The sequence below is a fragment of the Meleagris gallopavo genome, chromosome 22 (assembly GCF_905368555.1).
Source record: "Meleagris gallopavo chromosome 22, MGAL_WU_HG_1.1, whole genome shotgun sequence".
Taxonomy (NCBI): Eukaryota; Metazoa; Chordata; class Aves; order Galliformes; family Phasianidae; genus Meleagris; species Meleagris gallopavo.
In genome coordinates, this window is record NC_139425.1 from 9,625,428 (window position 1) to 9,641,248 (window position 15,821).

At 56.7% G+C, this 15,821-nt stretch overlaps 1 protein-coding gene across 2 annotated transcripts; it reads left to right on the forward strand.

The window, feature by feature from the left end:
- The first annotated feature begins 5,478 nt into the window (after nucleotides 1-5,478).
- On the forward strand, nucleotides 5,479-14,694 carry SAMD10 (sterile alpha motif domain containing 10). Of its 2 annotated transcripts, none has more exons than XM_085241795.1 (5): nucleotides 5,479-5,622; nucleotides 9,906-10,096; nucleotides 12,106-12,274; nucleotides 13,244-13,384; nucleotides 13,650-14,694. In XM_085241795.1, the coding sequence occupies exons 1-5, from the start codon at nucleotides 5,592-5,594 to the stop codon at nucleotides 13,670-13,672; spliced, it is 555 nt and encodes a 184-aa protein (XP_085097921.1). In that variant the 5' UTR covers nucleotides 5,479-5,591; the 3' UTR covers nucleotides 13,673-14,694. The 2 variants fall into 2 exon arrangements, with proteins under 2 accessions (XP_085097921.1, XP_085097922.1); XM_085241796.1 differs by having other exon boundaries at nucleotides 13,693-14,694.
- Nucleotides 14,695-15,821: the final 1,127 nt, after the last annotated feature.

Below are 15,821 nucleotides of genomic sequence, written 5' to 3' on the forward strand. Positions count from 1 at the left end.
GCCCTTTGGGACTGCCTGGGACAGTTCCCCCACTCAGTGCAGCACTACACTGTGGGATGGATGCCCACATACAACAGCACCAATGGCTCTTTGTTCATCCAAGGGGCTCAGGGCACCCAAAATGCATGCGGCGGGAGGGCACAGGGGCTGCAAGGGGCTTTTGGGGTCAGGGCTGCTTTTGGGGCCATCCTTCCCTGCTGGGTTCCTGAGCTCCGAGCAAATCACAGCAGCTGCAGTGAAGACAAATAGCCCCATTCTGCACAATGGCAAACCCAACCCCCAGCCGCTTACTGCCCATCTATTTTTGGGTTTGGCTGGAGCTGAAAAAAAAACCCTTCCCTTTTGCCAAGCAGTTGGGTGCCAGCAGAGCTGTGGCGTTTCCCAGCTTTGGGGCAGGATTTGGCCCCAGCCCATCTGCTGTTCCCCAGCTCTCACAGCCGTTATGGCCAGGCTCATACAAGCCCAGGGCCGGGGTGGGTCTTCTGCTCTCTGCTGAGGCTTTACGAGCTGCAGGAATTTCACTTTGGGGGATATTTCCTAGAAAACATGGTGGGCAGCACAGAGTGAGCACATGGTGAGGGTGGCTGGAAGCTCCCAACATTCTCTGCTCACACATCTGGCCAGAGCCTGCAGCACAGGCACGGCTCCAAGCAAGGAGAAAACTCATTTGTAGGCTCAGTAAAATCAATCCTAAATGATTTTTAATAATCTTTGTGCGTGTTCCTGGTGTTTATTACAAAATACTGGGTGCAGGAACATCAGGAACTGATGGAACCTGAGGTTTGGAGTCATACCTGACCACAAACTGTGAGCTCTGCACGGGTTTCCCAGTGCTGTTGGAGAAGAGCAGTGCAGCATCCAGCCCTGAAATGTCTTCACCCACTGGTGTCCTGCTCTTTTTAGGGTAGATGTGGCACTGAGGGACACAGTCGGTGGGCATGGTGGGTGGGTTGGGGTTGGACTTGGGGATTTTAGTGGCCTTTAATGACCCTGTGATTTTTGATTTGGGTGTGCAAGGGTTCCTCCCAACACCAGAGCAGCCAGGTCTGAACGCTGGCACTGTGCTCTGACCTGCCTAGGACAGGTACCACAATTCCCAGAAATGATGCTGATAAGGGCAGTTCATCACCCTCCCATCCCCAACATCCCCATGGCTCTTCCTGCTGGTGTCCAGGCTTTCCAAGTCTGATTTCTGCATTCCTATAAGCTGGCATCTGCAGGGGATGCAGCGCACGTCTGTGCGGACACGCGTGGTAATCGCTCACAAAGGCTCCAAAGTGAAAAATCATCACTTAAATGGGAGCTCGTCCATGCAGATCCCGTGGGGGCCGGGCAGCCCTGCACAGCCCGTCACAAAGAAGCCTCTGTCCCTGCCCTTGGGGCAGGAGGAAAGCAGGGCAGAAGGAAAGCAGGGCAGGGGGTACCTGGCGTTGGGGTTGGGGGTTTGACGTGTCCCATAGTGCAGCAGGGGATGAGAAACTGCAGGGCTTGTTCACACCCCTGCAGTGTCCCTGTTTGTTCTGCTCAGCCCACAGGTGGATGGGGTGTCCCAACCCCGGGAGGTAAAGCAAAGCAGATCAGTCTGCCTTACACCCAGGGCTGTGCAATGCCCTGTGCAGAGGTGTTTGCCGTTTTGTGCACCTGAATTGTTCAGATTTCAGATGGGAAAGGGAGAGAAAAGGCTGAACCAGAGGGATTGGTTTTAATCCCACCTGCTTGGCTGCTAAATTAACACTTTTGGAGCCTGTTCTCACTTGATTATCGCCCCGTGCCGTGAAATCCTCTGAGGACAGGATGTCCTACTTAGCAAAATCAATGCAGCGTTGGGTAAATAGACTTTCTTAGGTTTTAATTAGTCCCATGCATCACTGTGTGGGGGCTCCCAGGACGTGGCTGCAGCAGCTGCTCCACTCCAAACCAAGCCCATGTGCTGCAGGCTGGTGACATAGGACCTCTGGCATCCATTCTGCAGCCACCCCTGATCCTGCTGTGGTTCTCACAACAGAGCTTGGAGCAGTGCTAACAACACCTGGCTGGGGCTGGACCTAAGTCCTGCTCTGGGAGAGAGGGACAACTCTCTTCTCTGAAAGAAGCAGTGATGAAGTGGCACAGCTGCCCAGGGAGGTGGTGGGGTCACCATGCCTGAAGGTGATCTGGAACACAGAGTTGTGGCACTGAGGGACAGTGGGCACGGTGGGTTGGGTTGGGCTTGGGAATCTTGGAGCTCTTTTCCAACCTCAGTGGCCCTGTGATTCTGAGATTCCCAAAGGGCCTGCTGATGTGGGCTCATGCCCCACCAGATTGTAGAGCTTGAGCCCAACCCCAGCCTGTCTGCAGTGCTACGGGTTTTAGTAAAGGTGCCTGAAAACCCCAGTGCCTGTGGTGTTCATCATCCTGGGCCAAGAGGTGGCTGGGGATTTGCTGATTGATGCCCCTTGGGGCACTGCAAGTTCCAACCATGTTCAGGTGGGGAGTGGAGATGGAGGTGAAGGTGGAGATGGAGATAAAGGGGAAGCAACAGACACAGGACCCCCAGAGCCCAGTGCTTGGCCCTATATGGACCAGCGCCGTGCCTCCATGCCCTCACCTCCAGCCCTGCTTGGGCCCTGCAAACACAGCACCAGGCTCATATATATAGGTATCTTTTTCTTCTTTATGTAAAGAATTAAAATGCTGCATTGAGTCTTTTGTTATTGCTGCAAGTGGATTGCGGTGCTGGCTCGAGGTGCCCGTGCAGCTGATGGCACTGCGTGTGTCCTCTGATTGGATTAAGTTGTGAATTTACAGTTTCATTTGGGGAAACAATATTAAAAAGGAAAAAGATCCGTGTGGAGAGAAGGGAGGCAAACAGGACGGCGCTCTCAAATAATTACCGCTGCCTTGAAAATAACCGTGACGCGTGAAAATCCAATTACATATATCTGTAGAAACCTCTGAATAAAAGGCATCCCATGTTCTCAAGTCTCCCCCAGTCCAGAGCCCGTGGCCAATGCCACCCATGGGTGCTATGGTCCTCTGGATGGGTGCTCCCTCCTCCCGCTGCTTTGGGGTTTTCGATAGGGAGCAGAGCACCAGGGAAATCAGCCACGTTTCTCCTTAGACAAATAACTTCCATCTGAAGTCTTTTTATCTCCTCTTTCTTATCCTTCCTCGGCTGCAGCGGGAGGAGAGCTGGTGTTTAATGACATCCTTCATCCTCTGAATAAGGAGCGTGCTGAATCATCCCATCTGCAGGCACACTTCTGCGGGGCTGCTGGCGGGTGGGGATGGGGGTAGAGATAGGGATGGGGATCGGGATGGGGATGGAATAAGGAGGGGAATGAGAATGGGATGGGGGTAGAAAGAGGATGGAGTGGGATGGGATGAGGATAGGATGAGGATGGGGATGAGAATGGATGAGGATGGGATGGGAATGGGGATGAGAATGGGATGAGGATGGGATGGGAATGGGAAGGGGATGAGCACAGGGATGGGGATGGGATGGAAATGGGCATGGGAATGGGCACAGGGCACAGAGCACCAACTTTCCCTCCCCAAGCCATGCTCTGAGTTTGGGCTCAGAGCTTTCCCCCTGTTTTTCCTGTTTTCTTGGGCTGCAGAGAGCTCTCAGCCATGCACTGAGAGACCCAAAGGGAAACCAAAAATTTCCTAACTCGTGTCTTTTTCATCCAAGTTGACACATCGGAGAAGTGCCCATCTGTGGGTTCATCCTTCTCCATGGGTGCGTGCAGGTGGTCTCCTGGGTACTGCAGAAACATTGGGGGATGCTCAGCCACAGCAGGACCAGGGTGATAACCCAGAGGCTTTGCAGCTCCTCGGGACAGTTTTATCCTGAAAACAGAAGAACCACAGCTCAGTGGTTCCCACAGCATTGCCACGCACCATGGGGACAGCAGATCTGCACCGACCTGTTTGCAAGCAGTGAAGAGGAGCAAAATTCTTTCCCCGTCACACATTAAACCTTTCTTGGAGAAGTGCAATTACCACTGAAAAACCAAGCAAAGCAATGGCTGGGAGCAGTGCTTATTTCTAATAACAGCTTGGCGCAATCTGCACACATTTTTCAGGCACCGTTTGCCTTTCCCTGCCAAGGGCCCTGCACACACGTTCTGCTCTCTGAAGATTTCTGCCTAGGCTCCGAAGCTCCGTGTGCAGAGACTGAAGGAGAACCGGAAATTTTGGAGTAATGGAAAATAGCTCGCTGGGTATTTGAAGGAGTCGGATGCCTGTGATAAACAGTGCTGCCTGAGCTTCTCTTTTGCAGAGGTAATAAAAGGGATGCCAATAGCAAGGCCTGGGAGGTGGTGTGGTGTCAGCTCAGTGCTGTGCTGTGTGCGCTGCTGGGGCTGTCTGTTTTCTGCTTTAAAGAGGGGCAAGCTGAGCAAGGAAGGGCTGCACCCACACTGTGCAGAGGGATGTGTGAGCTGAGCCCCATCCGAAGCAACTCCTGCATGAGCATCTGAACTTTTGCAATTTTCTTACAACATTTTGCAAAATCTTGTGGTGTTTTTTACAAGTGCTGTGTGCTGAAATAAGACTGTGCCACCCAAACATAAGCCACTTTGCTGCTGCAGCAATGTTAGTTTTTGTGCACAGCCTCATTCCAGCTCAGTGACACCGCGGCACACCTGCTGTGCTCTCAGCCCCTGGAACTCTGCTGAGGACAGGGTGTGATTTTGGAGCCAGCATTCCACAAACATGAGTTTTTCTGATCTTAAAACAAGGGCAGGGCATTGCTCAGTGCTGGGATGGGTCTGCGACAGGGAGTGCTTTGAAAAGGGAAAGTGCTCCCAGCAATGCATCACGGCACAGACACCTGCTTGTCCTCATCCTGGATACATAGCTGGGTCCCAGTCCCCGTCCAATAACCAACCCATGTGTCCCCAAATCCAGTGCTTGGCTGCAGTGGGCTGGAGGCAGCTGGGGGTATGTGCCTGGAGGAGGTAGGGTTCTGAATCTGGGGCAGGGGTGGGAGGTAGGGAAGGTATCACTGGGCAGTGGGCATCAGTAGGGAGCAAGGATCATTGGGAATTGGGTATCACTGGAGATCAGGTGCAACCAGGGACTGAGCATGGCTGGGAATTGGGTATCACTGGGGGTTGGGCATCACTGGAGGCTGGGCATCATTGGGAATCAGGTGTCTCTAGGAATTGGGCTTGTCACCATGGCTTGGGTCATCACCGAGTGCACAGCAGCAGGGACTGAGCATCACCAGGCAGCAGGCAGCACTGGGGATCGGGCATCGCCGGGAATTGGGCTCATCGGGAACTGGGCAACACCGGCGATTGGGTGGGACCAGGGATTGGGCATCACTGAGCGGATAGCAGCAGGGACCGAGCATCACCGGAGACAGAGCATCACCGGGCAGATATCACCGGGGATCGGGCAGCACCAGGTCCGGGCAGCACCGTGCTGGCGGCGGGGCGGCGCGGAGCGGAGCGGCGGGCGGAGCGCCCGGGGGTGGCGGAGAGCGGCACCGCCCCCGGCGCGGGCACCGGGGCGGGGCGGGCCCGGAGCTCCCGGTGCCGGCGGCGGCGCTGGGGGGCGCGGGGCTCCGTCCCCGCCGGAGCGCGGCCCCTTCCGAGCGGAGGATGAGCTGCGGCGAAGCCAAGGACATGGAAGGTAGCGGCGGTGGTGGGGGGAGGGAGGGGCTCAGGTGCACCGCGGGGGTCAGGTCCTCCTACCCGAAATGCATGTATATCCGTCCTGGGGGCTGCCTCCATCACCCTCCTGTCCCCAGCTCCTCCCTCCATCCCGCTGTACGTCCTCCATCCTTGGTGGAACGTCCCCTCTGTTCCTGGGCTCCGTTCCCTCCGTTAATGCTGTTTGCTCCCTCCGTCCCTGAGGCTCTGCCCCTCCATGTCGGGGTCCATCTCCCATCTCTGCTTTCCATCCCCCCTGCAGTGTCCTCTCCACCCCATGAGTCTGCCCTCTATCCTCAGGATTTGTCCTCCATCCCCACGTGCTGTCTCCTCCATCCTGGGGGTCTGCACCTTCATTCCCATATGCAGCCCCCTCCATCCTGGGAAGGTGGGTGTCTGCCTGTCCATCCCTATTTTCATCCCCGGTTTTCGGGATACCAATGAAATGGGCTATTGAGCTGGAGAGAGGGGTGCAAGGACAGGAGCAGGGTGCTGAGCAGGGTGGGACACCTGGGAAAAGCTTGGGGACATGGAATGGGCTCTCTGCATGTGGTGTGTGTGCATGTGCTGGTGGGCTCCTACCAGGAGTTCCTTCCCTGCCCACATCCTTGCCCCAAGGTGATCAGGGACCCCTTGGCAGTGTCCATGGCCTCAGCAGCACAGACACCCACAAAGACACATACAGCCATAGGAAGGACATTGCCTTTTGTTCCTTTCCTCCTCCCTTCCCACTTGGCTCCGTCCCCAGCCATGTGAGGGGCTCAGGCTTTCACCTTCACAAGCAGGGAATTATGAGGAGAATGATGGGATGGTGCTAACGGCAGCAAGGGACTGAGCCAGATGTGCCTCAGGGGTGACCTGGAGAGTGTGAGCTCCATGGGGTCATTGCTTTGCTTTGGGTTTGGTCCCATCCTGCTCGGGGCCAGCAGGAATTTGGGAACGTCTCAGGGCAGGACCTGGTTTGTAGAACATTGTAGAAGTCCAGCTTCCAGCACTTTATACCGTGGGGGTCTCAGAGAGCATCACAGTGCTCCCTGCCTCCAGGGCTCCGTGCCAGCAGCAGCTCTGCCCTGCATGGCGGTGAAGCCGCAGGGAAGGAACTGAGGAGCCTGGGACAATGGCAATGCCAGGCAGGCTTGTGGCTCGTGTAGACACTGCTGAAAGTGAGACAAATCCCTCAAAGAGCCGCCCTGCGAGTAGAGCTGTGCTCAATTCCCCTATCCCAGCGGTTCCTGGAGAGCTCAGCTCTCAGCCCTGGCCTCACCTCGAGGAGCAGCAGCAGGCTGAGCACTCCGGCGAATCCCTGCCACAAATCCCCCTCTGACTGCAGGAAAATCTCTCGCACCATTTGGTGCTAAATGTCTCTTCCCCTTGGAGACACCAAGCACATCAATGTGGGGTTTATTCCCTGCAAAGCGAACGTCTCCCAGGGGCTGATGCTGCAGTGTCACCCCTGGGAGCCCCTCCACTCCCCATGGCAAATGCGTCCCTGCAGCAGGGCAGGAATGGGGGACACTGATGGCATCGGGCACAGAGCAAGCTGCTCCTCACATCTCTGTGCCATGCTCCTTGCACCATTAGCACATGAACTTGGGCTGCTTGCAACTGCATTCCTTGGGGAAGCACAACACATGTGTGCAGACACGAAGTGCATTTGCAGAAGGTACTGATCCCGCTGCCAAGGATGCACTGGGATTCAGACATCCCATCCTCAGCTTTCTGTCTCTGTGCCACATTCCCAGGAGGTTCCCATCAATCTCCCCCTCCAGTGGTGCTGCTGCTGCACTGAGCTCCTGCAGCACTTTGCAGCCAGCCCTAAAAGTGTCCAGAGGGGGAAAAATACAGAGAGACCATGTGCAGGGTGAGAGGAAGGCAGGGCCACGTAGCAGCACGGCCTCTGCGCTCCATGGCTGCCCCACGCTGCTGGAGGAGTGCCCAAAATGCATGAAAGCCACCGAGGGAAAAGGAGCCAGCAGCGATTCCCAAGGCTGCAGGCACTCATTCTGTGGAGCAGGGTCCACAGGGCTTGGGGGGAATTTGGAAAACCCCCTGTGCCCAATGGGAGCAGAGGAGCTGAGCATCCTGAGCAGGGTGCTGAGGCCGTGCCTGGCTTTGCCATGGCTTTTCCTGGCCACGGTGTGCTTTGATGCCCAACTGCTGCTCACTCTGTTCCAGCTGGCCGAGCCCCCCCGGCCCCATCGCCGGATTAGCCGGGAGCACGCGGGGAGAGCACGGAGCATCTCTCCAAATCCAAGGGCGCGGGTGGGATTAAGGCCCTCGGGCTGCGGCTCGGTAGGATGCTGGGCAGGGGACCGGCAGCTTTGTGCCCCCCCGTGTGAGGCCGGCGGGGGCTGCTCAGCCGGAGCTCCCGGATGCGGGGCGAGCGTGCGGCCGCCGTTTATTGGCAGAAGGAAGGAGGCAATCAGCGGAGGCAGTCAGGTGTGGAAGAGGCATGAGGGGAGGAAGGGATGGAGCGGCGCTGGTGACAGCCGGTGCCGAGCGCTCGCGCGCATCTCTCCTCCCGCCGGGATGCAGCAGGGCCGCCCGTCCCTCTGCTGCGTCGCCAGCATCCGCGGCTCGCAGGGCGCACCTGAGCCAGGTGAGGGGGCCCGGGGCTGGGGGGCGGTGCGGCATCCGGAAGGGATGGGGAGGCTCGTTTGGTTTGGTTTGGGAGGGAGGGATGCAATGCTGGAATGGGGATGAGAGGAGAAGATTTTCCTCCGTTCCCCCTTTGCTCTGAAGATGGTCCGTGGCTCCGGCACTCCATCCACGCAGGCAGCAGCTCTGCCCTGCGCCATGGTGAAGCCACATGGAAAGGATGGAGGGGATGGGAGTTCTGGCTCTGCACTCCTTCAGTGCCCATGATGGGAACCTGGGGTCCCCGGGGCTGGGATGTGGGAGTGGGGAGCTGTGAGGTGCCCCCAGCACAGATTAGAACCCCAGCTCTCCCTGCTCACTGCTATTCTGGGCTCATTTCCCCCATTGCTTCCCCCCTCTCTCCCATCTGCTCTCACTGGCTTTCCTGCTTTGCCTTGAGCCGTGCTGCAAGAGGAGCAGAGATACCCACGTCCTGCTGCTCCGTGAGCCACAATGATGGCACTTGGTGCTCTGTGGTCACCTCTGGCTAAAGGTCCCCACGGTGGCAGAGCCCTTCTGCAGGGACAGCCCCGGCACAGCTCCATCCCTGGGCACAGAGCATCTCTATGCAACTCCAATCCATTTGTTTTCTGCAAACCCCCTGCTCCCAGGGCAAGACCTTGTTTTCCAAACAAACCTGAGCAAGAGCAAAGTTTTAGGGTCAGGCTGCTGTTTCCCAAAGATGGGTTTTGAAACTGGGAGGCCAGGAGAGGGCATGGCATGGCACATGCTGTCCACATTGCTGGGACACGGAGCTGCTGCTCTCCCAGCACAGGTGCTCATGGTTTTGTTCAGCTCATACCCAACCATCCCCTTTTCTGGCCCCTCGAGAGAGGGCTTGGGAGGCTGATCCAAAGCTGGAGCAGCACTCATGGAGCCAACTCTGACATTCCGCTTTTCACTTCCCATTTCCTACAGGATCCAACACATCCAGCCTTCAAACACATTTATTTCTGTCCTGGCTATAAATTGCACAGGCAGCATTTACATCCCACCTTCCCCTCGCATAAAGGTGTGTGGGAGAGGTGAAACCTCCTCCCCTCTGCACCCACTGGGGCCGAGCAGCAGCGGATCCCCTCCAGCCCTCCCAGCCCTGGGTTATTCTCAGCCGCTGGTGCTTTCCTGCTCTGCTTTAAGGGGCGTTTGGGGGCAGGTGAGATGGGGATGCTGCTGCAGATCAGCGCGGCTCATCCCGAACCTTCTTCTACCCACACATCCCCAGCAACATCTAATCCCCTTTGGCCTGCAGGAGAGCTCTGCATCTTCATTGCAATGCAGTCAAACAAAATGTGATGAGGTGAGCTTACAGAGGTAAGGGCAAAGGACTGAATCTGGCCATGGTTGCTGCAAAGGTGAGCACGTTGGAGAGCATGCACGCCCCACACACCCCCAGCTCCAGGCCAACCTGCACCCATTGGTGTGCCACAGGTCTTCTTCTCCAACCCCATGGGAACAGCTTTACTCCACCTGGTCTCTGGAATCCATCTGACTGGATCAGAAAAGAGTTTCCATCAGAAAGAGGCTGATGGAAAGGGAAAGGATACAGCTGGGCAGCTTGCAGCTAAAGGGGCATTTTGGGGGTCCTGGGTGCAGGGCAGACACCTCTCACCCCCTTTCCTTCTGCAGCTGCCGCCGCCGCCGCTCACTTCAGCTTCTGTCGCAGCCTCCTGGAGCACACGGTGTCAGCTGAGAACCTCAGCTACCGCCTGCAGCGCAGCCCTGGCACCAGCCTCACCTGGCACGACGGGCGCAGCCAGCGCGGCGAGGGCAGCCGTGCCATCAAACTCCTGCGGCAGCCGGGCACAGAGGGCTCCCAGGTATTGCTCAGTTCCAGGGTCAGGATTTTCACTGCTGGGTTTTGTGGTTCTGGGCTGTGCTGGGTGAGCTTTGCATTGTAACTCCTCCCTGCTCAGAGCTGGAAGTTGGCACCGTTTTGCAAGAGATGCGCCAGAGCCGAATTCCTTGTAATGCCTTAAAAGAACAGAGGACTTTGTTATGTCTCTTAGGAGGGAAATTGTCGGAACTTGGCTAAAACTGGGAACTTTATGGCACTCATGTGCAGCAATGAAGCAGTGAGGCCAAGGTTCCCGGCTACCCCCTGCTGCCATGCTCTGTGCTGCCATGGGGAGAAGTGGGACAGATCTTTGGTGCTCTGTAACCCCGAGCATCAAAATCATTGTAGCTTTTGGTGCTCTGCTAACCCAGGATGCTGAGGGAGCAGCAGAACCTGGCTCCTGTGCTCATGGTGCCTGAGGGCTCGGGGCATTGCTGGGGCCCTTCGGTCCCCATCACCTCCATGTCCCCTTCACTCCCGATGGGGACACAGCACAGAGCAGAGCAGCTCCCCATGCAACAGCTGTGCCTCCCAGTCCCTCCCACTGGGGTTTGGGAGTGAGAAAGCTTCTAATTGTGCCACAAACAAGGGAAAACAGCCCAGAGAGTGGAGGTGACTCCAATTGCTTCCTTTGGGTCCTCATACTGCTGTCTGGGCTTCCCCTATCCAACCCCCACTGCTGGGCATTGCTGCTGCCTGCTCGCCTCCGTTCACGGCTGAGAGTTCATCAGAGAGACAGCGCAGCTCAGCCGCCTGGAAAAGCAGCCCAGCATCCATTACAGCCATCCCCACGTCCTGCTGCTCCCACTGAGCGCCTGCACCCAGGGCATAGGGCTGCAATGTGCAGGGGTACCTGCAGCACAGGAACCTGGAGCACGGATATAGCCCCCTTTTGTGAAATGGAGCTCAAGAAACAAGAGGATTCGAGCACGTTTCTGGCTGGAGAAATTGCGGGTTGTCAGTCACCTCTTCCCCAGTGCCCCTGAGGTTAGTTGGGTAATAGCTGCTGGGAGCTCACCGTCATCTCTGTATGTGGTGGTATGAGGAGAGCGCTCAGCAGCAGCCAGGCTCAGCCCCTGCACTGCTTACTGCTGCATGGCAGCGAAACCAGAGCCAGAACCCAGGAGCAGAAGCAAGGTGCAGGGGTGCAGCATGGGCAGCAGCATGCAGCGTGGCAGGGGGATGCAGCATGGCAGGGGTATGCAGCATGGCAGGGGGATGCAGCATGGCAATGGGATGCAGCATGGCAGGGGGATGCAGCATGGCAAGGGGATGCAGCATGGCAGGGGGATGCAGCATGGCAATGGGATGCAGCATGGCAGGGGGATGCAGCATGGCAATGGGATGCAGCATGGCAGGGGGATGCAGCATTGCTCCCAGCCCTGCAACTCACTGGAGTATCTCTGACCCCTCTGCCCTCCATTTCCTCCCATTTGACATCACTCAGGGATGTGCCATTCATTTCAATAACCGCGGGATGTCTGGAGACCCTGTTGCACTAATTATCTCTACTCCTCTATTAGGCATGCTTAATTAGCCAATGTTCACACACAGAGGTCGGTGCTGGCACACTGCAGACCAAGTGCTGTCGACCTTTCTGATGCCAGCAGATTCCTAGCTCATCCCCTTACTTCCCAAGACAAGGGAGAGGAGTTTGCCAGGAGGGACCCTGGAAATCCAACCCCCTGCCATTGCAGCACAGAGGGAGCTGCCTGGCTCCGTACACTGCTGTGCATTCAGTGTCACCTCCTGCCCCTCACATCAGGACTCAGGTCCCTCCATCTGCCACCAGGGCAGAGCCCATAGGACCCAGGTGATGTCCCCAAGGGTGGTTCTGCACCCTTGCAGCGCTCCACTGGGCTGGGAGGTGCGTGGTGAGCTGGGCCTTCTTCCTCTGAAGGAATCATCTCTGGGCAGACGGGACAGGACCCATCGCAGGAGTTTGCTCCCCGTAGTGCTGAGCCCCGCTGACACTTCCCATCTCCCTTGTAGGGCCGTGGCTGCGATCACTATGGCATCTACCACACCAGCCCAACGCTGGGCAGCCTTACCAAGCCAGTGGTGCTGTGGAGCCAGCAGGATGTGTGCAAATGGCTGAAGAAGCATTGCCCACACAACTATCTCATCTACGTCGAGGCGTTCTCCCACCACGCCATCACAGGTACTGCTGCTACCCCCAGTGCCTTGTGCTCATTGTGTGTAAAGCGCTGCTCCAGTCCCACTACGACAAGTCCATGGCTGGGCAGAGCTCAGAGCTGGCCAGCACCCATGGAGTGTAAAGTGCAGTGCACAGAGCTGCAAGCATCATCCTCCCTGACCCTCAGTGTCCCCTTTTTGCTGGGACCAGGGATGGGCTCGTGGGCAGCTCTATGCACAGCCCTGTGCCCTTGAGGAATGCAAAGCCCTAATGCAAGAGCTCAGCGAGCCCTCCGTGTGAGAAATAAAGGAAGCATTAGCTGGGGAACAAGGACAAAAGCTGGTTGTGAATGCCTTGTTTAATAGCCCCTGGACTGGAGGAGAGTGGCTAGATGGTGGTGGCAGCACTAATGGGTTTTGATGGGTGCCCTGTTTCCCCCATCCATCAGCCCACGTGGTGTCAGGAGAATGCGTCCTGATGAGGGAGGTGGGGTAGAGAATGGAGAAATGGAAAGCTCCTGCCTGCAGGGGCAGGGAACGTGATTGCTGGGGCCAGCTCTGGTCCTGCTGGCACCTCAGCCTGCCACCCCATGACCTCCAAATGCAGGAGGCCAGGGGCAGGCTTCTATTTTATTCTATTCTATTCTATTCTGTTCTATTCTATTCTATTCTATTCTATTCTATTCTATTCTATTCTATTCTATTCCATTCCATTCCATTCCATTCCATTCCATTCCATTCCATTCCATTCTACCCTACCCTACCCTACCCTACCCTACCCTACCCTACCCTACCCTATCCCATCCTATCCCATTCTATCCCATCCCATCCCATCCCATCTTAGGATTTGGTTCTTTTTCTCTCCCTTGTTCCCATTACATGGACACGCACCCCAGCTGATTTTCACACTGACAGTGTCCCCAGCCATGTACTCCCGACGTCCCCGCGGTGCCCATGGCCACTGGGCAGCTGCTGAGCCTTGCTGTGCTTGCAGGTCGGGCTCTGCTGAGGCTCAATGGGGAGAAGCTGCAGCGTATGGGCATCACCCACGAGGCGCAGCGGCAGGAGGTGCTGCAGCAGGTCCTGCAGCTCCAGGTGCGCGAGGAGGTCCGGAACCTGCAGCTGCTCAGCCAAGGTAGGACTGGGACAGGGAGGGGAACCATGGGGAGAATACAGCTGTGGGAACAAGGAGAGAAGTGGGTGTGTGAGCATGATGAGCTGTGCATGGGCTGTGCTGCTCGGGGATGGGTTGTGGGGTACAAGCTGTGGTGCACAGGGATGGGTTGTGGTACGCAGCACAAAGTCTGTTGGTGGCAAGGTGCACTGGAAGGGTGGGATTCTCCCAGGCAGGCTCCAACCCTGCAGGCTGTTCATTCCTTCCTCTCCCCTCCTTGTTCCAGCGTCTTTCGGAAATGTCTCCTAGCTGATCCGTCTGTTTGGCAGATTGTACCAACACTGTGAACCGAGCAGCTCTGGGATGGACTGTGCACCGCAGATACGAGACCTGAGCAGCATGCTTGGAATACGAAGAGACAGCTCCCGAGCCACTCCAGGGCTTTTCTCTTTCTTCTATCTCTTTCTTTTTTATGAATACATTTCTGGGCAGAGATGGGATGCTTTCTTCAACAGACGTGGTTCCCAACTGGAGGAAAATTAGCAAAGCAGTCAGTGGGACAGGTGAACTTTGGCCCGTCTGAGCCTGATGGGAGAGACTGCAAAAAGAACCAGCAACGGACAGGGCTGAGCAGCGTGGGCAACTCCAGCACGGCCATTTGTGGGATAAACAGGAGCTGCACATGGGATGCTGATGCCTTTGCACACGAGTGGTGCCCGGCACTCGGAGTGGCTGGGAGAGCTGCGGGCTCTGCTGGTGTCAATGCCTTGGAGCTTCGTTCTCCCTTCGAACTGGGCTGTCTTCCAGTGTCCTAGGAGATAACGTTATCGGAGGCAAATAAGATGACCCAACCAGGCAAAGAAATTAAAAGCAGGGCAGTCACCAGTGCCTGGCTCCACTTTGTGAATTAAAAAGGGAGCTGAGTCAGCAGCAGTGGAAGCCCAGGGGTCAGCACGTTCCAGGGGATGCTGCACAGGAGATGCTCCACGTCCTTTCTCTGTCCTCATCCACATGCCTGGTTCCCTGCTCTCTGGTCCCAGGCTCTATTTATTCCTTCCCAATGCTGCCCAGGCTTTGTCCAGGCCCTTTTGCAGAGCTCTACCCCTCCCGGGCTCTTGCAAACTCCCAACCCTTCAGGGGGCTGTGACAGTGCCATCCATACCAGCACCGTCCCCAAATCCCAGCTGATGATTGAAAGGAGGTGACATTTCTAGTCGCATTCCCCAGTGCCACCGGTGCCAGGGACACCCCAGGGCCGTGGCAGAGCAGGCACCCAGGTGGCACCGCACACCATCTCCTGCTCTGCAAATAAAGTCAGACTGTTGTTTCCATTTGCTGCTCTCCTGCTCGTCCTGTGATTCCACTCATTCCCTGCCCTCCAGCTAGGGAAAAGAAAGTGAAAGATTTCAGCCATTGAGTCAGGGCGAGGGAATATTCCAACACTGTCCCTGTGGGAGCACTATGGTGCGTGAATGGGGATGCTCCCCCTCCAAACATGGGGCTGCTCAGGGGCTCATTTGCAGGGACCCCACAGCCCCGGGGGTTTGCTGCTCACTGCCCCTTTCCCTCCTCCACATACACAGAAATCTGAATTTCCTCCTCCTCTGCTGATATTGACCTTTTTAGAAATGCAGTGAAATTGGCTCTTCTCACCTCGCTAGAACTTCACAAGCAACAAAGCTGAGAGGATTTATTGAATTTTAGGAAAAAGAAAGAAAACAAGCAGGAAGAAAACCATCCCTCCTGCAGCAGCAGGGAGCTGCTGGCACTCCCAGCTGGAGCAAAACACAGTGTGAGGTGCATAGTGATCCCAGCCAGTTCAGGGTGCATATTTTCTCCTTGCTGTGCTGTTATGCAGAGCAAAGCCCCGTGCAGAGCAGAGCCCCATGCAGGATGTGGCCCCATTGCTTCTGCTGTGAGACCTCTGCACCAGATCAGAGCCCCCCATGCTGCCGCCCCAGCCCCGGCACTGGGCACTGGGAGAGGGTGGCAGTGAGGAGATGGCACTGGGAATGGATGGCGGTGGGGTGGTGGCACTGGGGTGGCTGGCAGTGGGTGGCTGTCCCCATAGGAGCAGGTGCTGTGTCCTGGAGCAGACCATGGTGGCAGGGCTGGAGATGTGGGTGCAGCATCGTTAGAGCTGAGATTTTTTGGAGAGCTCCGGAGAGTTGACGGGGCAGAATGGCTCCTGTCGTGCTGTGCCCAAGTGGTCTGGGGGCAGTTTTGCTGTCAGAGTGTCCCTCGTTGGGACCCCAGCTCCGGCTTCGTGTGCCACCTCCGCCCGTGTCAGGCTATGCTCCAGTTCCCCTTCTGCAGCCAGAGACCCGCTGAGCTGATGGAAGCCAAAAGCAAACCCCACATCAGGGCTGCACATCCCATTCTGCCACTGCTCTGCTATTTCTGCTTCTGGTGCAGCTGGTGCGAGCTGAGCATTCTCCAAGGCTGCATCGGAGTACGG